The sequence below is a fragment of the Vulpes vulpes genome, chromosome 16, assembly GCF_048418805.1.
Source record: "Vulpes vulpes isolate BD-2025 chromosome 16, VulVul3, whole genome shotgun sequence".
In the NCBI taxonomy this organism is placed as follows: Eukaryota; Metazoa; Chordata; class Mammalia; order Carnivora; family Canidae; genus Vulpes; species Vulpes vulpes.
In genome coordinates, this window is record NC_132795.1 from 18,787,461 (window position 1) to 18,813,899 (window position 26,439).

At 38.2% G+C, this 26,439-nt stretch overlaps 1 protein-coding gene and 3 pseudogenes across 49 annotated transcripts in view; 1 reads left to right on the plus strand and 3 right to left on the minus strand.

Annotated features, from left to right (window-relative positions):
• The window catches only part of ABI2 (abl interactor 2), a 123,281-nt gene extending 97,355 nt beyond the window's left edge, over positions 1 to 25,926 (minus strand). For 24 of the 49 annotated variants that reach the window (XM_072742038.1, XM_072742040.1, XM_072742037.1 and 21 more), the window contains exons 1-2: positions 25,515 to 25,884; positions 24,904 to 24,993 (exon numbers count right to left, since the gene is read on the minus strand). In XM_072742038.1, coding sequence (XP_072598139.1) covers positions 24,904 to 24,993; positions 25,515 to 25,631 — 207 coding nt within the window. In that variant the 5' untranslated portion in view covers positions 25,632 to 25,884. Of the gene's footprint in view, positions 1 to 20,803; positions 20,924 to 24,903; positions 24,994 to 25,514 lie in introns of all 49 variants that reach the window. The other 25 variants (XM_072742043.1, XM_072742036.1, XM_072742025.1 and 22 more) reach the window with 7 other exon arrangements.
• LOC112922945 (annexin A2 pseudogene) lies at positions 6,523 to 7,396 on the plus strand (annotated as a pseudogene).
• Positions 13,282 to 13,617, minus strand: LOC140595989 (actin-related protein 2/3 complex subunit 3 pseudogene; annotated as a pseudogene).
• On the minus strand, positions 13,566 to 14,358 carry LOC112922852 (small ribosomal subunit protein uS13-like; annotated as a pseudogene).
• Positions 25,927 to 26,439: the final 513 nt, after the last annotated feature.

The window sequence follows — 26,439 nt, forward strand, 5'->3', positions numbered from 1 at the left end:
GGGCTCCAAGTACAGGGTCAACAGGGTCAATTTTAAAAGCTAATACCTTAAGATTAAAAGATGAAAATGTGAAAGAATGACATTTCACAATACACCTCCTCCTTACTGCCAGCGGTTTACTATCTTATAACCTGCTCTCCCCAGAGTAAGGTAGCTCACTGTTTCCTACCTTACAGGTCACTGTCACTTCTCTCAAAGGCAAAATGTTAAATGAAAGAGATTTAAAAAAAAAAAAAAAAAAAGATGGGATAAGACAGCACACATTTACACCACCTTAAGCTAAAAATGAGAGTGAAAAATACATATATAGCTTAACAAAAGACAGTAAAATAGAGCAATCAAAGATCTTAGGAACTATGAAAAGAAGAAACGTGCTGTATTTATGATTATACAGCTCCAGTAATGGATAAACCTAAAATACAGCAAGTTACTGTTTCTCCACTCCTCACTTTCCTTCTTATAGTTGATGTATTTATTCAGCCAGCAACATGGTATATCCCACACAATGGTGATAGACATGCTTACTAGTTCCTTATGTCCACAAGTAGAAGGATTTCCCTCAAAGATACAACAAAGTATTTTCTGTTAGTACAAACTTGAAAAAAATGCCAAACACAAAAATAGCTTATGACAGACTTCTCTGGTTTGTGTATGTCTGCAACACTAAATTTCTCAAAGATTTAAGTAGTTGGGAAATAATTATTCTGAAATCTTGTTTAGGAAAGTCCACATTATAGAGAGTTACATTATAAACATTTTTCTCAGAAGCAACCTCATCTCATAAAAAAAAGAAAATATGTAGGGGCACCTGGCTGGCTTGGTAGAGCATGTGACTCTTGATTTTAAGATCATGAGTTCAAGCTCCACGTTAGGTATAGAGATTAAAAATGAAATTAAAACATAAATAAGTAAATATTTAATAATAAATAACTAAAAAAAAATAAAATAATGCTTTAAAAAAGAAAATATTTACAAAAATTATATGCATCTTTAGTTTTTCATTACAATATATTTTCAATACTTAAAAGCAATTACTAGCCCAGCTGGAAATTTTTTGAATTATCATTAAAAATTAGCTGCCCTTTCTATGAACAGTAACATTCATGTCAATCTTCATTTGCAATAGTGAGACAGTAACATTAAGCTACTAGATAAGATTCTTTCTAAACAAAGACCAAAGTTTTATCATTAAGGAACATCTGGAAAATAACCAGTCAACAGTAACACTTGGCATTTCAAGTCACAGGAAATTAGAAATACATCTAGATTTGTTTTTTTGTTTTTTGTTTTGTTTTGTTTTGTTTTAGAGAAGGAGAAGGGCAGATGGAGAGGAAAACAGAATCTTAAACAGGTTCCACCCCCCAGCACAGAGCCCAACATAGGGCTCGATCTCTCACAACCCTGACATCATAACCTGAGCTAAAATCAAGAGCTGGATGCTTAACTGAGCCACCTAATCACCCTGAAACACATCTAAATTCGGAATTAGTTCTATTTATACTTGGATTAACAAAAACTTGAAAATATTAAACTCAAATCTAACAAAATGAGGCCATCTGAGAACCTGTGTATTTTCCCCACAATTCTGAAATAATCTGTAACTTAATTACAAACACTGAAACAATTATTTACAGATTGATTTCCCTTTTCATATTTATGCCTTTATACCCACAGGAAAAAAGTCCATAACGAGGAAAAATACTAAAGCATAGATGATCATAAAGGTAAATAAAAATTAAAGATAGAAAGGTGACCTGGGTGGCTCAGTTAAGCAGCTGCCTTTGGCTCAGGTCATAATCTCAGGGTCCTGGGATTGAACCCCACACGGGGCACCCTGCTCAGTGAGAGCTTTCTTGTCCCTCTCCCTCTGCCTACTGCTCTCCCCTTCCACCCAGCCTGTGCTCTAATAGATAAAATCTTAAAAAAAAATCAAGATGGAAGGCCTAACAGGCTAGGTAAGTCATCAGAGGCCCTTCGACCATGATCCTCCACCTGTGCTTTATAAATGGAAAAAAACAAATGACACTACTATATTCTAATTCAAAGGGAAGAGAGATTAATTAGAGACTCAATAACCAGTAGCACATAAATAAGTCATAAGAACAGAATGTATACCTTGGTAATCATAGTTAATAATACTGTATTATACATTAAAGTCTTAAAACTTCTCTCACAAGGAAAAAAACTCTTCATGTATGGTGATAAATGTTAACCAGACTTACTGTGGTAGTAGTTTTCCAACATATACAAATATCAAACCATTATGCTGTACAGTTAAAGCTAATAATATTGACGCCAGTTATACCTCAATAGCAGAAATAATAAGCAGTAGCACAGAACAAACTTAAATACATCACAATCTCTCTCCATACCCAAAGACTACCGACAAATGTTTTAATGACAACCTACCAAGTATCAGTGTTTGCAAGAGCAAGAAAAAAAATTAAAAACACAATGACAATTCAATTAAACAGTGAGCATTATGCTAGGTCTTGGGGCGTGGGGTGGGTGGGTAATCACTCAAGATTCAGTTACAAGAAATAGTGCCACATTTTTCACAGAAATAGAAAAAACAATCCTAAAATTCATGTGAAATGAAAGACCCTAAAGAAGCAAAGTAAACCTAAGAAAGAAGAAAGCTGAAGGCATCATATTTCCTGACTTTTTTTTTTAAGATTCTATTTATTTATTCATGAGAGACACACAGAGAGAGGCAGAGACACAGGCAGAGGAAGAAGCAGGTTCCCCTGTAGGGAGCCTGATCCGGACTTGATCCCATGACTACAGGATCAGGACCTAAGCCAAAGGCAAACACAATCACTGAGCCACCCAGGTGCCCCCAATACTTCCTGACTTTAAAATGTATTATAAAGTTAGAGTAATAAAAACACTATTATACTGACATAAAAATAGATACATCAATGGAACAGAATCAAGAGCCAGAAAGAAATCTTCACATCTACAGTCAACCAATATTTTGACAAATAAGCCAAGAATACTCAATAGGTAAAGAATAGTCTCTTCAATAAATTGTGCTGGGAAAACTGGATAAACACAGATTTAGAAATGAAATTGGACTCCATCCTACACCATTCACAAAAATTAACTCAACATGGAGTAAAGGTGTAAAACATAAGACCTGAAACTATAAAACTCCTAAAAGAAAACACAGGGAGAAGCTCCTTGATGTGGATCTTCGCAACTGATTTTTGGATGTGACACTAAAAGCACAAGCAACAAAAGTAAAAAGGAACAAGTAAAACTACATTAAAATAAAGGCCTTTATACAGAAAAAAAATCAACAAAATGAAAAGGCGACAGAATGAAATATCTGCAAATCATATATCCAATAAGAGGTTAATATTCAAGCTATATAAGGAACTCCTACAAATCAAGAGCAAAACCACAAACTGGACAAAAAATAGGTATAGAAATTGAATATATATTTTTCCAAAGAAAATACACAAATGGCCAAAAGGTACACAAAAAGATGCTCAACACATCACTAATCATCAAGGAAAGGCAAATCAAAACTACAATGACATATTACCTCACACCTGCTAGAATGGCTACCATAAAGAAAAAAACAAAAACAAGTGTTGGCGAAGATGTGGAGAAAGGGAACCTTTGCACACTGTTGCTGAGAATGTAAATTAGTACACCCACTATGGGAAGGAGGATGGAGGTTCCTCAAAAAGTTAAAAATAGAACTACCAAATGAGGGCAGCCCGTGGGCTCAGCAGTTTAGCACTACCTTCAGCTCAGGGCGTAATCCTGGAGACCCGGGATCCAGCACGTCAGGCTCCCTGCATGGAGCCTGCTTCTCCCTCTGCCTGAGTCTCTGCCTCTCTCTCTCTCTGCCTGAGTCTCTGCCTCTCTCTCTCTCTCTCCCTCTCTCTCTCTCTCTCTCTCTCTCTGTCTCTCATGAATAAATAATCTTAAAAAAAAAACTACCAAACAATCCAGCATTCCCACTTCTTTGTATATACACAAAGAAAATGAAACCACTATCTCAAAGAGGTATCTGCACTCACATGTTTACTGCAACATTATTCACAACAGCCAAGGAAATAACCTGTGTTCATCTAAAGATGAATAAAGAAAATCTCTCTCTCTCTCTCTCTCTCTCTCTCTCTGTCACTCACTCACACACACACAGACACACACATACACACAGGAATACTATTCAGCCATGAGAAAGAAGGAATTCCTGCCATTTGCAACAACATGAGTGGACCTGGAGGGCATTATGCTTAGTGAAATAAGTTAGAGAGAGATGTATACTGTCTGATCTCACTTAAATGTGGAATTTAAAATAGTCAAACTCGTAAAAACAGAGAATAGAATGGTGGCTGCCAAATGCTGTGGAGTAAGGGAAGTGGGAAGGTACCAGTCAAATGGTACAAACTTCTAGTTCTAAAATGAATTAAGTTCTGAGAATCTAAAGTACACCATGGTGATTACAGTTAAAATATCATATACTTGAAAGTTGCTAAAAGAGTAAATCTTAAATGTGCTCATTGCTGCCTCCGAGAAAACAGTATGTGACATGATAGAGGTATGATCCTATTGTGGCAATCATTTCACAACATATACATGTATCAAATCAAGTGTACACCTTAAACTTACACAATGTTATATATCAATTATATCTCAATAAAGCTGGGGGAACAGAGCCACACTCACTTTAAGTAATCTGTACAAGGCACTGTTTCCCAAACAGTAGAAAACAATAGAAAACACTAGAGGAATAAGTTCTAGGATGCACCTCCAGCTATACACATAACAAAATCACCAAATTGCCCCACACAGAGCAGATATATCTAAAACAATTAGAGATGTGAGAATAAACAGAATGCAACCACTGGAAACTCTTAATCTGAGAAACACACCATCTTATTATGCTATGATCAGGAAATTAGCATATAATTACTGATGAACCTAGAACCCCATCATGCTTAGTGAATGTGAATCATCCAAAAAGTATATGTACCACATCTTAGCACTCAATACTCATGAACCTAGTAAATGGACAATGCAACAAAGCCACAGAAACACCTAATGTTCCCACACTATTCTGGCCATACAAACCACAGCTAGAACAGAAATGTAATCTCCCATTCATTTCCCCATTCAACTATCAAATGAATATATCATTTTATAACTACCAAAGCAATAACTGTCTCAGGCAAAAATCATAAGTGTATATGAAAAATAATGTGAGAAAATCATTTAAAAAGGTAAAAAAATACCTTTACATTAACAGAAATATGATAAATGCAGCTGAAACAAGTAGACAAATTTAACATCCCCAAAAATGGCACACACTCCTAATATATAATGCACTATGCTGAGAACCTATTATCACCACTTGCTGCCTAATATACAAAAATGCATAACTAAATGTTATCACAGGGAAACAATCAGAAAAACCCAAATTGAAGGACAACCTAAAGAAAAAAAAAAGCAAAATAAAACACTGGCACATACCTTTAGAAAATGTCCATGTGTTGAAAATATAGAAAAGTAAGGAATTGTTCTAGATTAAGAACATGACATGTCATGACATGACAAATAAATATAATAAAAAATACCAAACTGGATCCTAGATTGGAAGAAGAAAAGAATTCTGCTAAAATAGATATTACTGGTACAGTTGGCAGAAGTTGGAGTTCAGTCAACAGAGGCAAGAAGCTAGGAAGATGTGTAAATACAATTCATAAGTCAAAAGCAACATACTGTTGCACAGAGAAATCCAGACATGTGCAGAGGGTCTCCTTTTAGTATTCAGCAAAATACTGATTGATCAATACATGCATAAGAGAAAACTATCCAGGGGTGCAGAGAGAATCAACCAAGAGGATTATAATGAAGAGTGCCTGGTCCTCATACAAGTTAGGGAATAGTGTGTGGTCCTACCAGCCAAAATGGAAAAGCTCTCAATTCACGGGGCAGTGGTTATACAAAGAGAAGTTGCCTTCTGAGTACTGGGGAATAATTAGCTCAGACTAAAAAACTCCACCGTTCACACCAAACAAATTATAAAAGGCACAAAAGGATCAAATAGTTTTCAAGCAACTTAACTGCATTCAAGAATAAAGCTTAAGAACAATTTATAGGATGATAAAGATCAAGTAAATTTATAATGACAAAAAGTAGTAATCAAAGATTACCAATGTAAAAAAAAAGGAGGAAAATATACTGATAATGAGGAGAAAAAGTAATTGAAGCCAATCTAGAATGGACACAAATGTTAACATTAGCAACAAGGACATTAAAATAATTATTATAGCCATATCTGTGCATTTAAAAAGGTAAGCAGAGACCTAGCCAATATAAAATGAACCAAACAACTCCCAGAAATGAAAACTATAATGTCTGAGACAAAATACATCCGATATAGACAGAAGAGGTTACAAGAACAAAAAAAGATTAATGAACTTGAAGACATAAGAACAGAATTTCTGGTTCTACAACTGAGGGCACTCGCAGCTCTCAGCACCCGGCCCAGCTTCTTTCAAAATGTCTACTGTCCACGAAATTCTCTGCAAGCTCAGCTTGGAAGGTGATCAGTCCATGCCCCCAAGTGCATATGGGCTGGTCAAAGTATACACCAATTTTGATGCTGAGCGTTATGCTCTGAACAATGAAATGGCCATCAAGACCAAAGGTGTGGATGAGGTCACCACTGCCAACATTTTGACCAACTGCAGCAATGAACAGAGAAAGGCTACTGCCTTTTGCCTACCAGAGAAGGACCAAAAAGGAACCTGCATCAGCACTGAGGTCTGCCTTGACAGACCACCTAGAGACCATGATTTTGGGCCTACTGAAAACACCTGCTCAGTATGATGCTTCTGAGCTGAAAACCTCCATGAAGGAAACTAACATTAGGGGACTGATGACTCCCTCATTGAAATCATCTGCTCAAGGACCAACCAAGAACTTCAGGAAATAAAGAGTCTACAAGGAAATGTGCAAGACTGATCTGGAGAAGGACATCATTTCTGACACATCTGGTGACTTCCGCAAGCTGATGGTTGCCCTTGCAAAGGGCAGAAGAGCAGAGGATTGTCACTGATTATGAAATGTCATTGATTATGAACTGACTGACCAAGATGCCTGGGATCTCTATGATGCTGAAGTGAAGAGGAAAGGAACTGATGTGCCCAAGTAGATCAGCACCATGACTGAGACGAGTGTGGGTCACCTCCAGAAAGTATTTGAAAGATACAAGAGCTACAGCCCTAATGACATGCTGGAGAACATTAAGGAGGAGGCCGAAGGAGACCTCAAAAATGCTTCCTGAACCTGGTCCAGTGCATTCAGAACAATGCATTTTGCCAACCAAATGTATGACTCCATGAAGGGCTATCCATGTGGTCTATCCATATAATGAAATATTACCTGTCCATAGAAAGGAATGAAGTAGAGCCATATCTCATTCTATTGTGCTTCATAGATACTATTTTGGAGATTTTTTTTGTTTTTTTAGAAATTAAGGTTTTGTAGCAATCCTGCATCAAACATGTCAATAGGTGCCATTTTCCCAACAGCATCTGCTCACTTCATGTCTCTGTCACATTTTGGTAATTCTGACAATTTCAAATTTTATCATTTTTATTATATTTGTTATGGTAATCTGTGACCAATAATTATGACTCTCTGTAAACTCAGATGATGGTTGGAATTTTTTTTAGCAATGAACTATTTTTTTAAAGCGATCTCTAAGCCTAATGTGGGGCCCAAACTCACAACCTCAGGATTCAAAGTCACATGCTCTACCAACTGAGCCAGGCAGGCACCCTAGCAATAAAGCATTTTTAAACAAAAAGTACAATATTTTTTAGATGTAATGCTACTACACACTCAATAGACTACAGTGTAAAAATAATTTCATATGTACTGAGAAACCAAAAAATTCATTTGACTTGCATTCTTGCATTCTTGCATTCTGACTTTTTGCATTCTTGCAGTGCTCTGGAACCAAACTCCAATGTCTCTAGGGCATGCCTGTGCTGAAACATGTTACAACATGGATTAATGCAGAAAATACTATTATATTAAGTGAAATAAGACACACAGAAAAGGACACATATTATGTTTCCATTTATATTAAATGCCCAAAATAGGCAAATAGAGACAGAAAGTAGATTTGTTTTTGTCAGGCTGTGCAGGGACAGGGAAATGTGGAGTGACTAATGAGAACAAGTTTTCTCTGGGATAATGCAAAGGCTCTGAAATTAGATTTGGTATTGGTCGCACAATTCTGTAAATATATTAAAAAACACAGAATTTTACACTTTAAAATGGTTAAAATGGTAAGTTCTGTGTTATGTCAATGTTGTTTAAAATAAAACAAAACCCCCCAAAAAATCAATTAAATAGGGTTTTTAACAAACTGATGACAACTGTTATATTTAGAAAGAGAGGAGACCGGGATCATTAGTAGCCAAAATGACTTGATCTAATTTACACATTTTGTATCAAGAGAGTCTATGTATAACATCAAATAGTATTAAAACAATCTGAATTAATCAAACTCTAATCTTTTTCTAAAAGTAATGTTAATAATACATGAGACCCAGTCTTTATTCACTTCAAGAAAAAGTTGAGATACAATGCCTTGTCATTATATGTATATAACACATCTACACTGCAAACCAAACTGCTAACATTAAGTTTATGTTATATGGAGGTTTTGCTATTTGCACATGAATAAAATTTGTAATTATGCGTGTTTCATATAAGCAAATGTGCAGAGGACAAAAACCTAGCAACTATAAATTTAACATCAATAAATTTTAATTTCTTCTCTCAAAAATAGTACTATATATTAAACTAGGTTACTCAAATTCTTTTTCTGAACCCGGTCTGTTCTTCTAGAATAAAAGGTTTTAAGGGAGAAGAGAAGGGATCATTATTCAAATGCGATCTCCTGGCAGAAGACTTGTACTACATATTGAAAAGGCCTGGCATCCTTTGTTACTTCCCTTATTCAATCTTGTTTTGTAGGTTCTGGAAGTCCCTAACAATGCATCTCCTTGCCTCTATTCAAAGTCTTCAATAGATAAATGGATAAAGCCAAATAGCAGTCAGCAAGAACAACAAAAGGAAAGTACTGCCACGTTATATTTAGTCCAAACCCCACTAATTCAGAATTCAGTAAACAGAGGCTCCTCATAGCAATCAAAATGGTAATAGAATTAGACAACTCCATGAGTTAACAATGATTTCTAGCATGAATACTATTTCTTGAATGGAGAAAAAAATATTAAAATATTTTTAATGGTAGAAAATATAATTTCAATCATTTTATTCAACAAAGGACAGGGGACACAGGCAAAAAAAAATTGAACACAATTCCTATCTTTGCAAAATTTTAGTTTAGCAATCACAACTAAGTTTGAGTTTACTTAACTGATTTTCAAAAACAGGAGAGTCTTGGGGCACCTTGGTGGCAGTCAGTTGAGCACCTGACTCTAGGTTTCAGCTCAAGTTGTGATCTCAGGGTTGTGAGATCCACCCCTGCACTGGGCTCCACATTCAGCACACAGCTTGGGTTTCTTCCCACTCCCCCATCTCTCCTACTCATGATCTTTCTCTCTAAAATAAATCTTTTTAAAAAGTAAATAAATGAAAATGGAAATATCTCCCTTACTCACTATACAAGAAGTTAGAGATCTATTCAGACATTTAATGAGCATCCACTATAGAATAAGCCATGCACAAAGTGAAAGCAAGTGAACTGCAGAATTAACTCCAAAGCATTAGCCACATGTGAAATACCACTTACAATTCTGTTGGTCACATCTATATTAAATATCCTGGATAAATGAAAAGTATTCACCAGCTTCATTTACCTGTACACACAAGTACAAACTCTTCCATTTTGGAAAACTCATTTATTTCATTACTGCCACGGATATTTTCTACAGCTTATAAGAAAAAAAAGCCTTATTCTTTTTACAAATATTTATTGAATGCCTGTTTTGTCCCAGGCACTGTTCCAGATACTGACAATGAAAAAGACTCCTTTTGGGGATGCCTGGGTGGCTCAGTAGGCTAAACATCTGACTTTTGATTTTGGTTCAGGTCATGATCTCAGGGTTGTAAGATTGAGACTCCCACTGAACTTCACACTGAGGTGTAGACTGCTTAAGATTCTCTCTCTCCAGGCCCTCCCTGTCTAGTGGGTGGGAAATACTTCCTGCCCTCATAGCTCACCAGCCAGGGGAGACAGAGGCAAATAAATAAGACACATTGTAGGTTAAATGGTAAGTAATATTAAGAAAAATAAAGCAGTGATCCCTGAGTGGCTCAGTGGTTTAGCGCCTGCCTTTGGCCCAGGGCGAGATCCTGGAGTCCCGGGATCGAGTCCCATGTCAGGCTCCCTGTGTGGAGCCTGCTTCTCCCTCTGTCTGTGTCTCTGCCTCTCCCTCTCTCTCTCTGTCTACGTCTATCATGAATAAATAAATAAAATCTTTAAAAAAAGAAAAGAAAAGAAAGCATAGAAAGAAAAGTACAAGTAAAAAAGGGAGCAAACACAGGGCAGAGGTATGTTATAACTTTACATAGACCAAGAAGGGTCACCAAGGAAGGTGACATTTGGACCAGATGTCTCCACAGGTGAATTCCACCAATATTTAAATAAGAATACCAGGACACCTGGCTAGTTCAGTCAGTGGAGCATACAATTCTTGATCTCAGGGTTGTGAGGTTGATCCCCACTTGGGGCATGAAGCCTACTTAAAAAAAATGTTTTTATGGGTGCCTGGGTAGCTCAGTTAAGCAGCTGCCTTTGACTCACGTTATGATCCCAGGGTCCTGAGATCGAGCCCCACATCTTCTCCCCCTCCCTCTGCTGCTCTCCTGCCTGTGAACATAAACACACATACTCTCTTAATAAATAAATCTTTTAAAAATTTTTTTAATTAAAGAAGAATTAATGCCTCTTCTCAAACCACTCCAAAAAACCAGAAAAGCAATGAAAGCTTCCAAATTCATTCTACGAAATCAGCATTATCCTGATACCAAAGCCATATTGACATCACAAAAAGAGAGAGAGAGAATTTACAGACTAATATCTCTGATAAACATAGATACAAAAATCCTCAACAATATATTAGCAAACCAAATCCGACAACACGCTTAAAAAATCATTCGCCACAATCAAGCGGGATTAATTCCTGGGATGTAAGGGTGGTTCAATATTTGCGAACAATCAACAAAATACATCACTTCAAGAGAAAAGATAAAAACTATATGATTATTTCAACAGACACAGAAAAAGCATCTGACAAAGTACAATATCCATTCATGATAAAAACACTCAACAAAGTAGGTCTGGAGGGAACACATCTCAACATAATAAAGTCCTTAAATGAAAAACCCACAGCTAACATCATCCTCAACTGTGAAACACTAACAGCTTTTCAAAAACAAGGTAAGGATGTCCACTCTCACCATTTTTATTCAACATAGTACTGGAAGTCTTAGCCTCAGCAATCAGACAACAAAAAAAGAAATAAAAGGCATCCAAACTAGTGAAAAAAGATCCCTCACTATTTGCAGATGACTTTCACTGTTTGTATCCCGTTATCTGATACTATATGTAGAAAACCCTAAGAACTCTACCAAAAAATTGCTATAACTAATAAATGAAATCAGTTCAGTTGCAGATTATAACATCAAAATACAGAAATCTGTTACATATTTATATGCCAAGAATGAAGCAGAAATAGAAATTAAGAAAACAATCCCATACAATTACTAAACTAAAAGACGTCCTACTGAATGGGAAAAGATATTTGCAAATGATATATTCAATAAAGGGTTAATATCCAAACTAGACAAGGAACTTATACAAATCAACACCAAAAAAAAAACAACAAATAATCCAAGTGAAAAATGGGCAGTTGATGTGAACAGACATTTCTCCAAAAAAGACAGATGGCCAACAGACACACGAAGAGATGCTCAACATCACTAATCATCAAATGTAAATCAAATGTAAATTTTGAAATGTAAATCAAAACCACACTGAGATATCACCTCACACCTAATCAGAATAGCTAAAATCAATTAATACAAGAAACAACAGTGTTGGCAAGGATGTGGAGAAAAGGGAACCCTTGTACACTGATGGTGGGACTGCAAACTGGTTTAGCCACTGTGGAAAATAGTATGGAGATTCTTCAAAAAACTAAGAATAGAATTACCATAGGATTCAGTAATTCCACTACTGCATATTTAACCAAAAAATATTAACACACTAATGCAAAAAGATATATGCACCCCTATATGTAATGCAGCATTATTTACAACCACCAAATTACAGAAGCAACACAAATGTCCACTGATAGATGAGTGGATAAAGAAGATGTGGTATGAAGTGCCTGACTGGCTCAGTCAGTAGGGCATGTGACTCAATCTCAGGGTTGTGAGTTCGAGAGGCATATTGGGCACAAAGCTCACTTAAAGAAAAATGTTGTTACTGTTGACTATTACTCACCCATAAAAAAGAATGAAATCTTGCTCTTTCCAACAACATGGATGGAGCTAGATAGTATATCACTAAGTGAAATAAGTCAGAGAGAGACAAATATATGATTTCACTCATATGTTAAATTCACATCCTTAAATATGAATTTAAGAAACAAAACAAAATGAAGGAAGAAAAGAAACAAGCAAAAAAAAAAAAAAAACTCTCTTAAATATAGAGAACAGGGACACCCCAGGGTCCTGAGATTGAGTCCCACATCGGGCTCCCTGTGGGGAGCTTGCTTCTCCCTCTGCCTGTGTCTCTGCCTCTATGTCTATCATGAATAAATAAATGAATCTTTAAAAAAATAGAACAAATGGTTACCAAAGGGGAGGAAGGTAGGAGGATGGGTGAAACAGATGAAGAGGATTAAGAATACACTTATTGTGATAAGCAGTGAGTAATGTATAGAATTGTTGAATCACTACATTCTCCATGTGAAACTAATATAACATTATCTAATTAAACTGAGATTAAAAAATAATTTTTAAAAGTTTTTGGGTTTTTTTGGATTGTTACAAATTTATTATTACTTATTAAGTACTACTAGCTTAATATTCCAGAAAATTTCAAATCACCCTTCAACAACCCATTCTTCCCTCCCCCACCCAAATTCTGGATAAAGAGCTCTTCAACATGCTCTTCTGTATAAAACTATCAGATAAAGGCAAAGAATTGTGTATATCTTGGTGTAAAATGCTGCCCACGGCTGTGGAAACTATCTGCCTAAGCTCCTTTCACTGTCCAGGTCCTGAAAGGCTGTTGTTCATGAACCGTCTCTTCACGAAGCAAGTCTACCACTTGCTAGTTTATCATTCTGGGGACCAAAAACTTTCTCACAAAGTCTCAGTCTCTTGTCTCTTTTAAGAGAGACAAGAGAGCTGCTTTTAAGTAGGTTCTTATCACCTTATTTTCCTCTTTGTTTGCAGGTTTAACATAAATTGCATTAAGTGGAAAACCAGGCTCTCCAGGAATGGAAAATTAGTGATTTCCAGGGTATAAATTTCTTTTTCACCTAGGCTTTTTGGAATCTCATAGTTTTTTTGTTTTGATTTTTGTTTTGTTCTCTCTCTTTTTTTTTTAGATGTATAAACTATTTATTAATAGACAAGACCTACAGGTTTATTTTTTCTTGAACACACCCACGGTGTGAACAAGGCACCCTGTGGTCTTGGTGTGCTGGCCTCAGACATGAAGTCTCCAGTTAGTGGCACAGCCCCCTGTTGGCCCAAATCTTCTGGTCTCTCCAGATCTTCACGAAGTTTGTTGTCCAGACCACTGGCCAGAACCTGGCTGTACTTTCCATCCTTCACACCTTCTTGTCTACTCAAAACCCAGTCTGGGATCTTTTACTGGCGTGAATTCTGCATAATGGTGACCACACATTTCACCTCATCCTCAGTGAGCTCTCCAGCTCTCTTGGTGAGATCAATGTCTGCTTTCCTCAACACCACATGAGCATATATTCGCCCCACACCCTTAATCGCTGTGATGGCAAAGGCTATTTTCCACCGTCCATCGATATTGGTGTTGAGTACTCGCAGAATGTAGTGGAACTTCTTAGGGATCACCACAACAGACATGGTAGCACCCCCAGCAGCAGGATACGGGCCTCCCGTGGAAGAGGGGATCTCATAGTTTTTGAAGAAGACATTGGCCTTGAAGTAAAATATGGCTTCATCTACAGTATCTGTATCTTTTGTCTCTCTATGAGTGGGTCCTTTGAACTGACTTCTGATAGGCAACAGTGCCATGTCTCCAAAGGGTCTGGTGTCAAGGTCCATAAGACAAGAGTGGTAAGCTGGCATCTTCAAAGTGCCCAGGTTTCAAGCTAGACAAGAAGTAAAAGTTGTTTTGGTTTCTTTTAAGTCAAAAAAATATAAGTTGACATTTGGTCAAAAGCATAAAAAAGGTGAAAGATCCAGTAATATAACTATCTGGAGAATGAGCACTCCTGGTAAAGGGTGTGGTAAATGCAAAGTAAAAAAGTCTTGAAGGACCTTTCTCACATCCAGCTACCTTGCAGCTGCTCTTGGTTGGGGCCATACTGCACCTTAGACAGGAAGATGGTGACCCCAAAAAAGATTAAAATGTTGCCGAAGTTGATCAACTCTAAGCTCCAACTCATCATGAAAAGGGAAAGTGCTGGGCAACCTGGGTGGCTCAGCGGTTTAGTGCCGCCTTCAGCCCAGGGTGTGATCCTGGAGACCCGGGATCAAGTCCCATGTTGGGATACCTGCATTGGGCCTGCTTCTCCCTCTGCCTGTGTCTCTGTCTCTCTCTGTGTGTGTGTGTGTGTGTGTGTGTGTGTGTCTCTATCTCCCCACCCCACCCCCCGTGTCTCTCCTGAATAAATAAATAAAAAATCTTAAAAAAAAAAAAAAAAAAGTGGAAAGTGCCTGCTGGAGTAGAGGCTGACTCTGAAAATGATCAGACATGACAAAGTAAAACCGGTCATCCTTGTCAACAACTGCCCAGGCTTGAGGAAATGTGAAATAGAATACGACACCATGTTTGGCAAACATGGTAATAATATTAAATTGGGCAAGCATGTGGTAAATACTATAGAGTATGTACACAGGCTGTCACTGGACCCAGGTGATTCTGATATCATTAGAAGCACGCCAGAACAGATTAGTGAAAAATAATTCACACAGAATTTTTCCTTTAATAAAAGTGGTCAGAGCTTACTTAAAAAAAAAAAAAAAAAAAAGGAGGGAGACTGGGTGGCTCAGTCAGTTACCTAACAGATCTCTGCTCGGGACACCATCTTGGGATCTTGATATCTAGCCCTGCAATGGGCCCCATGATGGTAGTGGAGCCTGCTTAGGATATTCTCACCCTGCTCCCTCCTACAGGCCTTCGCCGCCATTTGCATGTACACACACACATTCTCTCTAAAAAAGTCTTGAGACAGAAGTTTGCCTATTATGTTCAAGAAAAAGAGGCCAAGTGGCAGGAATAGAGTAAGCAAAGGAAAGGAGAAGAATTAAATTAGGAGTCAAGACTAGAAAGCTAAATCATTGATGCTTGTCGGCAATATTAAGGCCTACAAGAACTAGAGAGTTCTTATGCTGAGTGAGAAAGGAAGTCTCTGAGTGTTTTGAAATGAACATAATCTAAGATTTTTAAAAGATCACTCTAACTATTGCTATAACTGAGGGATAATGGTGGCTTGGACCAGGATGGTAGCAGTGGAGGTGGTGGTAGTCAGATCTAGACACATGAAGATAAAGTTATCTGTTATCCAATGCAAAAGAGAAGGGTCAAGGATAGTACCAAGGTTTGGGGCTCAGGTATCAAGGGGGTTAGACTTGCCATTTATTGATACAGGAAGGAAAAGTTATGTTCAGATATTGTGACTGAATAATGCTCCCTCTCCCAAGATGAGCACATCCTAATCCCCTGGCACCTGTGAATATGTTACCTTACATAAAATGGAAAGATTATCAGAGTGGGCGCAAAGTGGGTCTTTATAAAGGAGCAGAGGATCAGAGTCAGAGATGGCAACGTGACAACAGAGCAAGGGGAGCAAAGGGGGATGTGATGATGGAAGCAAGGAGAGAAGAAGATGTGAAAACAGAAGCTGAGGTTGGAGTGATGCCATTGGTGGCTTGGAATCTGAAAGAGGTTCATGAGTTAAGGAATGTGGGCAGCCTTTCGAATCTGGAAAAGGCAAGGGAACTGATTCTCCCCTAGAGCCTCCAGAAAGAACATAATTCTGTGGTCCATTGTAGACTTCTGACCTCCAGAATTATAAAACAATAAATTTGTGTTGTTTTAAACTGCTGAAATTTGTGGTAATTTGTTATAACAGCAACAAAAATTAATATAACAGTTTGAATGTTTAGAAATTAAGAACTGCAGTATCAGATTTTTTGTATTATAATAAAATCTCCTTCAAAATTTGAAAGTAATACCATAGGACTATAAGGTTGTATACTCAAAAGATACTGTGTCAAGTTAAATAAATGTCTTCACATTTTAAACAAATGGCCTTATACACATAAGTTCAAAATAGAGGAGCTACAGTGGTCATAAACTAAATGATAATACAATATCTGGTGATATATCATCTGAAGACTCCTCCCTGAACCTCTGGACTTTGCCAAATTTGTCACCCTGATATAAACTCTAGAAGGCCTAACTCACCTAAATCCCTCCATCTTGGCAAAATGCTGGAGAAGCTGAAAGTTATAATGGTTATGCTCTAAGTCAGTATATAATCATAAAATGGATATAAAAGAAGGAAGGTAGGTTGATTTTTTTATTTATCAAAAGAGGGTATGAGGCATAAAAAGTTAAGAAATATCACTCTAGGGACTCCTGAGTAGCTCAGTGGTTAAGCATCTGCCTTTGGCTCAGGTGGTGTCCTCGGATCGAGTCCTGCATCAGGCTCCCCATAGGGAGCCTACTTCTCCCTCTCCCTATCTCTCTGTCTCTGTGTCTCTCATGAATGAATAAATAAAAAATCTTTAAAAAAAAAAAGAATATCACTCTAAAGCAATTATTCAGTTTTTGGATAAAGCTTTTGAACCCAGGGAATCCCTAGTTAGTATATCACTATTAAAATACAACTATTTTTGGGTCTATGAATGTGAACCACAACATTACGGAATACATTTTAGTTGCAAAAAGCTGTGAAATTTTGTTTAACTAGAAAAATACTGCCATCATATATTCGTAGTTAAACAGGACATGTGGGGGTACCATGCTGGTTCAATCAGTGGAGTACATGACTCTTGATCTCAGATTGTGAATTTGAGCCCCATGGTGAATGCAGAGATTACTTTCTAAAAACTGCAAAAAAAAAAAAAAATTAAATTAAAAACAATAAAAATAGGGACGCCTGGGTGGCTCAGCAGCTGAACATCTGCCTTCGGCTCAGGGTGTGATCCTGGAGTTCCGGGATCAAGTCCCACACTGGGCTCTCTGTATGGAGCCTGCTTCTCCCTCTGTCTATGTCTCTGCCTCTCTCTGTCTCTCTCATGAATAAATAAAATCGTTAAAAAAAAAAATGAAAATAAACAGGACATGGGAAACCAGCATGCAAAAAATCCTAGCACCGCCTAGCATCTTTGAACCTCAAATATAATCATATTTCATCCTATCAAAATCCTTTAAATTAAAAAAGTAACCAAAGACATACTACAAAAGAGCAGGGTAAAAAGATGACAAAATATTTAAATCTTCAACATCATTAATAATGATTATCATAAAAGCAAACACAGCATATTTCATTGTAGGATGAATATTTTTTCATATTTTAACATAATTGAAATCAAAATGAACTGCGTCAGTCAAGTGGCAATATTTTAATTTTTTCGAAGCAGTGTTCATTAATTTAGTGGCACATAAAATAATGGTGTATCTTAAAAACTGATAATCTTAGATTTGATTAAACATGTATTGTTTTAGCTATATTAACTCACTTAATCTTCAAAACTACTCTATAAAGTAGCTGCTGTAATTATACTATCTTTTAGATAAGAAAACTGAGATGGAGAGGTTAAATAAACTCCCAGTCACATGGCCACTAAAATTAAAATTATCTTCAATACATAATAGTATTTAATTTCAAAACTGCTATTTAACCCATATCATATTCTCAGTTTTTAGGTAACTATTTTAGTGATCTCAACATGAAAACAAATGAACTTTTTAAACAATGCTGTAAGCTTTTATAAACAGTCCTTCTACACACAAAAAATATAGCATACAGCAGAGTAAATAGCAGTCCATATACAATGTACTCCTGTTTAGCCAAGCTTGTTTATTGTAGCAAATTTCTAGACATTTATATATGTCCATTTCTTGTAAAAGAAAAATGGTCTAGAACTCAAAATGCATATTACTTCATTGATCAAACTTTCTGTAAGTACAATTTTCTAATATATATTTTGTAACCAAACAATTCACCTTATCAACAGACTAAAAGTAAAATGAACATCTTAATAGATATGGAAAAGGCATGTGATAAAATATAACATCCATTCATGGTTTGTTTGTTTTTTTTAAAAAAACCTTCTCAGCAAACTAAGAATAAAAGAGAACTTCCCCAATCTAACATAGGGCATCCACAAAAAACCTAAAGCTATTTTCATATGTAACAGTGAAAGATTAGCTGTTTTCCCTCTAAGACCGCAAAAAAGTGAAGAACATAGGTTCTCACCATTCCCACTCTTATTCAACATCATACTGAAGTCCTGAACAGTGATAGAAGGCAAAAAGGGAAATAAAAGGAAAAAAAATTAGAAAGGAATAATTGAAGCCACCTTTATTTGCTGATAACATGACTGTCTACATAAAAAAAAAAACACAAAAAAAATCTTCAACAAAAGCTATTACATTTAAAATATAAATTTAGCAAAGTCATAGGATAAAAAGATCAATATACAAAAATCAATCTTATTTCTGTAACACTAGTAATGAATGGAAACTGAAAATTTTAAAAACAGTATTATCTACCATAGCACCAAAAATCATGAAAGAATTAGGGATAAATGTAACAACATACGTGCAAAATTTGTATTCTAAGGCCTATAATGACAAGAGAAATCAAAGATGACCTAAATAAACAGAAAAAATACCAAATCCATAGAATGGAAGACTCAATATTGTCAAAGTATCAATTTGTCCCCAAATGATCTACAGATTCATTCCAATTCCATTCAAAATCCCAGTAGGGCTGCAGAAATTAAAAAGCTGATTCTAAAACATTTATTTAAAAAGCAGGGGGTGGGTGAGTGGGGTGCCTGGGTGGCTCAGTGGTTGAGAGTCTTCCTTTGGCTCAGGGCATGATCCCAGAATCCGGCAGGAAGCCTGCTTCTCCCTTTGCCTGTGTCTCTGCCTCTCTCTGTATCTCTCATGAATAAATATATAAATTAGTCTTTTTCAAAAATTTTAAAAATAAAAATAAAAAGCAGGGGACCTAGAAAAGACAAAACAATTCTGACAAAGAACAAAGTAGCAGGGCACCCCGGTGGCTCAGCGGTTTAGCGCAGCCTTCAGCTCGGGCATGATCCTGGAGACCCAGGATTGAGTCCCACATCGGGCTCCCTGCATGGAGCCTGCTCCTCCCTCAGCCTGTGTCTCTGCCCCTCTCTCTCTCTCTTTCTCTGTCTCTCATGAATAAATAAATAAAATCTTAAAAAAAAAAAAAAAGTAGCAGATTCACACTACTTGACATCAAGACTTAGTATAAAGCTATAGCCTGATATGAACAAAGTGTATACACAAAGATCAAAGGAACAAAACAGAACCCAAAACCAACCCACACACATATATTCAATTGATTTTTGGACAAAATGCCAATTTTTTTAAAGACATGACTCTATCCTCTAGAGGTTTATATATGGAGAAAGAACACAAAGTAAATGAAAAATTCAAAGTAGGTACTGTCCCACTTGCTACTTCATGAGACCAATCTATTAAGAAATCCCATAAAAATTCAATCATAAGCTGTCAAAGTCCACAAATAGTCTAATTTTCAGGATATTTCCATTCATTCACTGAGATTACATTTAGACACACTGCCACTGCATGCTATTAAAATTCCTTCCAGGGGATCCCTAGGTGGCTCAGCAGTTTGGCGCCTGCCTTTGGCCCAGGGCATGATCCTGGAGTCCCGGGATCAAGTCCCACATCGGGCTCCCTGCATGGAGCCTGTTTCTCCCTCTGCCTGTGTCTCTGCCTCTCTCTCTGTCTCTCATGAATAAATAAAATCTTAAATAAATAAATTAATTAATAATAATAAAAATAAAATTCCTTCCATTTTAAAAGGAAAGTAACACCAGAAGGATCCCATGCTCAAAAATATCTCCATGGTATATTCTATACATAAGTAGATCAATCTGGTTATTAACTATTCTCTGAGAGAAAAAAGATGACCCTGAGTAAAGTAAGCCTATCACATATTCAAACATTAATCATACCACAGTAAGAAGTAAAAGTAAAGGAGAGTTTATGAATTGTTTGAGTAAAGGGTAATTTCATACCAAGAAGTTCTTCAAGGTAGGGCAAAATGAAATGCAATCTCAGTCCTTGGATCAATAAACGGAATTAAGAAGCCAATTAAGTACCATGGGGTAGAAAGTACACAGATGACAAAATTCTAAAAAATTATTTTAAAAATTAAAATAAAATTTAAAAAGTTTTAATTATAAAAAAGAGTTAGGGTCCAAATATAATTTAGTCTGTGTTCACAATTTTTATCAAAGCTCTTGATAATGATTGGGTTATTACTAAAAATTCAATTACCAAATATCTGTTAGGACTAGTTTCTCTGAGGATGATAAACCTTAATCAAATCCTGCTGAATTAATTCACTTCAATCTAGGGAAATTCAGTCTGGTGTCCACTTATGTGGTTCGTTCCTCTCTGTGGAAGTAAAAGACAAAAGTTACAGGGAATGATATAAATATTGGTCCTGAAATTATCTACTCTCAAATGACTTTCTCCTCTACACTAGGTGCCTTTAAGATTCTTCTATTTGTGAGAAGAACTCAAATACATAAAGATAAACCTCTTGATATCCAGATCATAACTTCAAGCCCCACACTGGCCAGAGAGAACACTTAAAAATAAAATCTTTATAATGAAAATAATAAAATTTATTTTTAAAGAAAGGTACAGAGGTAATAACACGAGCCCATTTTTGATATATATTTGTGTATAGCAAAGATTTAAAAATGTAAATACCAGACACATATGCAAAATGACTGGACAATTTTAAGTTTCTTCCTTAATTTTTCCTAATAATTTTTCAACAGTGAGTATGTATTCTAATAGTTTTTATTAAATAACAATTTTAAATCTTTATATTGTTTAATAATTACTTTTTAATGAATCTGGTAACAAGCCATGCTTCTATTAGCTCTTATAAACTTTTCACACAATTTTTAATGAAATCTGGGAGTATCCTTATTGATAAAGATGAAAAAGGGAAGCCACTAATGACATCTTTCCTATTATTCAAAATAAAAAAAAATTTCAGATAAGACTTAAGGTACATGTTTTGAAAATATTTTTTATTAAGTATTTTTTATTTTCTTATTTTTTTTAAGTAAGCTCTATGCCCAACATGGGGCTTTAACTCATGACCTTGAGATCAAGAGCTGCATGCTTTACAGACTGAGGCAGCCAGGCTTCCCCTAAGACACATTTTTAATTTCTGTTCCGAGCAAATCCATGTTACTGGATGATTTTGCTCATACTCCAAGTGATGGACAATGGGATTTATTATATATCTAATGTGAATTATCACTCACAAAAAAGCAATAACTATTTTATCTAACAAAAGGAAAAATGTAAGGTCACCAGGTGGCTCAGTCAGTCAAACGTCCAACTCTCATTTTCAGCTCATGTCATGATCTCAGGGTCCTGGGATCCAGCCCTGAGTGGGACTCCTCTCTAACCAGGGAGTCTGCTTGTCTCCCTGTCCTTCTGCCCTCCCCCTCCCCAGGCACACATGCTTATCCTCTCTCTCTCTCAAACAAATATATTTTTTTAAAGATTTTATTTAGTTACTCATGAGAGACACAGAGAAAGAGGCAGAGATGTAGGCAGAGGGAGAAGCAGGCCCTTTGCAGGGAGCCTGATGCAGGACTCAATCCCTGGACCAGAGATCACGACCTGAACCTCAGGCAGATGCTCAACTGTTGAGCCACCGAGGCATCCCAATAAATATATATTTTCAATAAAGGAAAAATAAGTTTCTCAGATCTACTCTAGAAAAAAACTATAAATTTATTTCATCTACCAACACATTAAAGCAACTCATTAAAATCCTTCTACTTGTAAAAATGTAAGTTCCAAGTCAATCAAAACATTGTTTAAAACTTCTGAATACTTCTTAGATTAGGTATCAATGTTTATATTAATAAATGAAAAAAAGACACACAGACCTTACATGTATCTTTAAAAAAATCCTTAACAATTACTAAGTCCTTTTTTACAGATAAGAAATAAAATCAATCAGGTAAATATCAGCAAATGTTAGTTATAACTTTTTACCATCATTTTAGAGTATTTTTACTATCACTTTTTCTAGAGGTTGAAAAAAGAAAACCATTTAAATTTTTACTAAAGATGATCTCAAAATTTTTAACATCAACTGCATTAGTAACCTGCAAAACTACTACTGACAACATTGCTATACATGTGTTTGTGTGTGTTAAAACAGGCAATACCTAGTCACTCTTAATGCTGGTAATATATCTGAAGGAGGTTTTTATTAGGAACAATTTAAACGCAGTTGTTTCCAGAAGGACAGCACAATCATTTTTCCTTCCTTTGCTCAATTTTCACACTAAATATAATCCACATTTAGAATATTCTTATTTAACGTATTTATTTGGATATTCCTATGCTTAAAACCAGCTATTAAAGAGCACTGAACAAAGAACTTTACCCTTCGCCATATACAATCAACAGATTTATCTTTTTCTACTTTACTGGCAAAAATTACATTTCCACAAAATAAAATGAGCGTTAGTTAACCCAAGCTTGTGATTAGGGCATGACGCTCTAACAAGGCTAAACTGACACTGTGATCATATATCCAATGAATTAACTTTCATCTACTGCAGGGTTAGTGGCAGCATCAAAACCCCTGCTGGTCAGTTCTCTGGTCACAAGGAGAGCCAGTTGGGTCAAATGTACAGCTGGGTCAGCACAAGTCCACTATCAGCATGTTCTATTTATCAACTTTACTACAAACAAATCATGCAAGAGCTGTCATCTGGGAGGAGAAAAACACCAATAATATACCCACTGCATCATGAAACAGATGATAACCTAGGGTGTAAAATCTAAAGTGTAAAATCTATTTTAGTTGCTAAATTGAAAAAATATTTTAAATCCATTTCTATTAATATCTATACTATGAATTTTAAAATGCCACCACACTAAATTTTTATTCCTATTGCTAAAACAGATAATGATGGCGGTAATGTTCTCTTCCTTTCAACTAGATGAAATGTACAAAATATTTAAAAAGACTCTTAATCCCTTTAACCTCTCAGCTTTATTAATCCATATACTTTACCTTTATGTATTAACTGTAATCTAATAAAAACTATACCTTCAAATTACAATAAAAATTATTTTCCAAAGATAGACAAATCTGTTTCTTTTTTTTTTTTTTTTTTTTACTATGGCAATAAGGGCTACCAAATCACTTTTTCACTCTCAATGTCTCTTCTGACCTATAATCCCATAATATGTTGCAGGAGGCAATGGAATTATCAGGTCAGTCCTTTTAGATTTGCCTCTCCTAGACACTGTGAATTCCCTGAGAATAGCATAGCTTTCTCCAGTCCTTCTTCCTACCTTCAGTCCCTTACAGAGTATGAATTGACACACATTATTCATTTGCTCACAGATCAGCCTCTCCTATTAACTACACTAAGAAATTCCGGAGACACTAGGTGTGTATCATCAACCCTTTACACAGTGCCAGGCTACAGAAGATTTTTTAATATATTCAGTTGAAAACTGAGCAACTCAACATTTGCCTCTTTCCTATCCCACTCAGAATTAGCAAAGCACCCTCCAAATATGGACCACTGTATATTTTTTTGCATGCATCTTTGACCCGAGACACATTTTTTCAGTTCCTACTAGCCATACTTTCCCTCTTTGGAGGGAAAAACCTTGGATTATATCTGGTTCCTTCTCCAACACCAGTAATCCCTACAAGAGAATACAGAGTTCGGTATACATCCAATCAAGTAAAATCTAACAAATCCTTAGTTATTTATGCATCCTTACAAAATTTATGAACCTATACATTCTAATACCTATTTAGTTAGTTTACACTAAGAGTGAAGAATGTCTCACAATATAGCTGTATTAAGAAGGATGCCTGGAGAGACGGAGGTGGGGGGGGGGGATAGTGGAAAAAAAAAAATTTAACATACTTCTTCCATTTCCACCTTCATCCCAAGAGAATTTAAATGGGAAGGGGAAAAAAATGGAGGTAGAACCTGGGATTCAGAAAAATCAACCACAGAGAAAAACAAAAGATGCTGTATTTGCAAACTGTGTGCTTTAACCTCTCCTCCCAAATCATTTTTAAAGAAGGATTTTTTTTTTTTTTAGGCCGAAGACTCTTTTGCTTCATCCAGGCGCAGCTGGATCTCATCTCCCCCAAGACACCCCACCTCCACACACAGACACACTGCGTTACCCCTACGAGCCCCCGCGCCAAACCAACCATCTCAGGGAAAAATTAAACCATGAGGATCCTTTCCTAATCCTGGCTGAAAAATACAATTTTTCCCCCCACAGGAAAATTAAGTCTGCTAAAGGGGAATTGGGGGGTGGGGGGGGGGGGGGGGAGAGGAGATGCTTATTACCGTGCAGTTTCTCATTCTCCATAGGGAGGAAAATGGCAGTAACTTCCAACAAGAGGCAACTGCTCTCCTACTGTATTCCCCGATTAGAAACTATAAAATAAACAAACAAAATCACCAGCCCCTCGAGGCCTTTATAGGACTATAAAACTGAGGCACTTCACTCTGCAGCAACAGAGCCCCTTAAAAATCCTCCAGAGCCTGAGGGAAGGGGGAGGGGGCATCCATCAATTCCCCCCCCACACACACACACCCCTGCCCTAGGGGGGAACAGAATTCTGTCAAATCCAAGAAACCACACCGTCCGCCTCCTCCGCCCTCGCGAGCCCCGCCGGGCGCCGCGTGCGGGGGCGGCCGAGGGGGAGAAGCAGCGGAGAGGCGGGGACACCACACACGCACGCCCCGCACCGAGGGCTGATTCAGGGCGTTTTAAGGCGTCTCAAAGCCACAATCTCCCGCAGCCGGAGGCTTCTGGCCAAGTCCCCGGCCCCAGCTCCCGCCCTGCTCCCCGGCCCCGCCGCGGCCTCGGCCCCCCTCAGGCGCGCGGCCCCGGGCCCCGGGGATCCCCCGCCCCCCCACCCCGCCGCGCGCCCGGCCCGGGACCGGCTCCGCACCTGGATGTAGTTGTTCTCACAGTAATCCGCCACCCGTTCCAGATTCGTGTAACTGTCGAAGAGGGCCCGGCGGCCCCCCGGGATTTCCTCCTCCAGCAGCATCTGCAGCTCCGCCATCTTCACATCCTCCTCCTCATACAGACCGCAGAGGTAGCGGCGGCGGCAGCGCCTGGGAAACCCAAGACTGGGAGAGGAGGGGGAGGAGGGGGAGGAGGAGCAGGAGGAGGAGGAGGAGGAGCGGCGGCGGCGGCGGCAACTCGGGAGGAGCGAGAAACACCCCCCGTCCCCGGCGCGCCACAGGGGAGGGGGCCGCGGGGCGGGGGCGGGGGCGGGGCGCGAGCCGACGGCCTCGGAGGACGGTCACCGCGGCGACGGACGGGCTGCCGGGCGCGCGCACGCGCGCTCCCCTCCCTCCGCCCCCGGGCGCCCGAAAAAGATTCCCACCCTCGGCCGCGCGGCCCGCGCCGCCCCTCCCCCACCGCCGGCGTCTCCTAGCGACGGCGGCCGTGGGGGCCGGGAGCGCCGTTAACCCTTCGGCCCCCGCCAGTTGCGTGACTCGGGACGTGTCCGCCGCGGCCTCCTCGGTGCGGGGCAGCGGCTCTGCGGCCTTCCCGCCCGCGCCGCCCGCGCCGCCGCTGGGCGCCGTTCCCCACCTGAGGCCGAGCCCCGGGGTCACGGGACCTGGGAAGAGGAGCCCACAGAACTTCGGCGCGGCCTTAAGTGCCCCCTCGCTTTCCATTTTCCTCTTCTTTGACTCCATCCAGCCTCTTTGGTACAGATAAGCACGTTCCAGTTCCCTAATCCCAGAGGCCGTGCGCCCAGGATTTCCTTGCCCCCGAGCGCCGCCAGGCTCCCCGCGCGCCGGGCCTCGGCCTGGGGGCTCGCCCTTTCCCCCGTTCGCCTCCTCAGGGACGGCCTTTTCTGT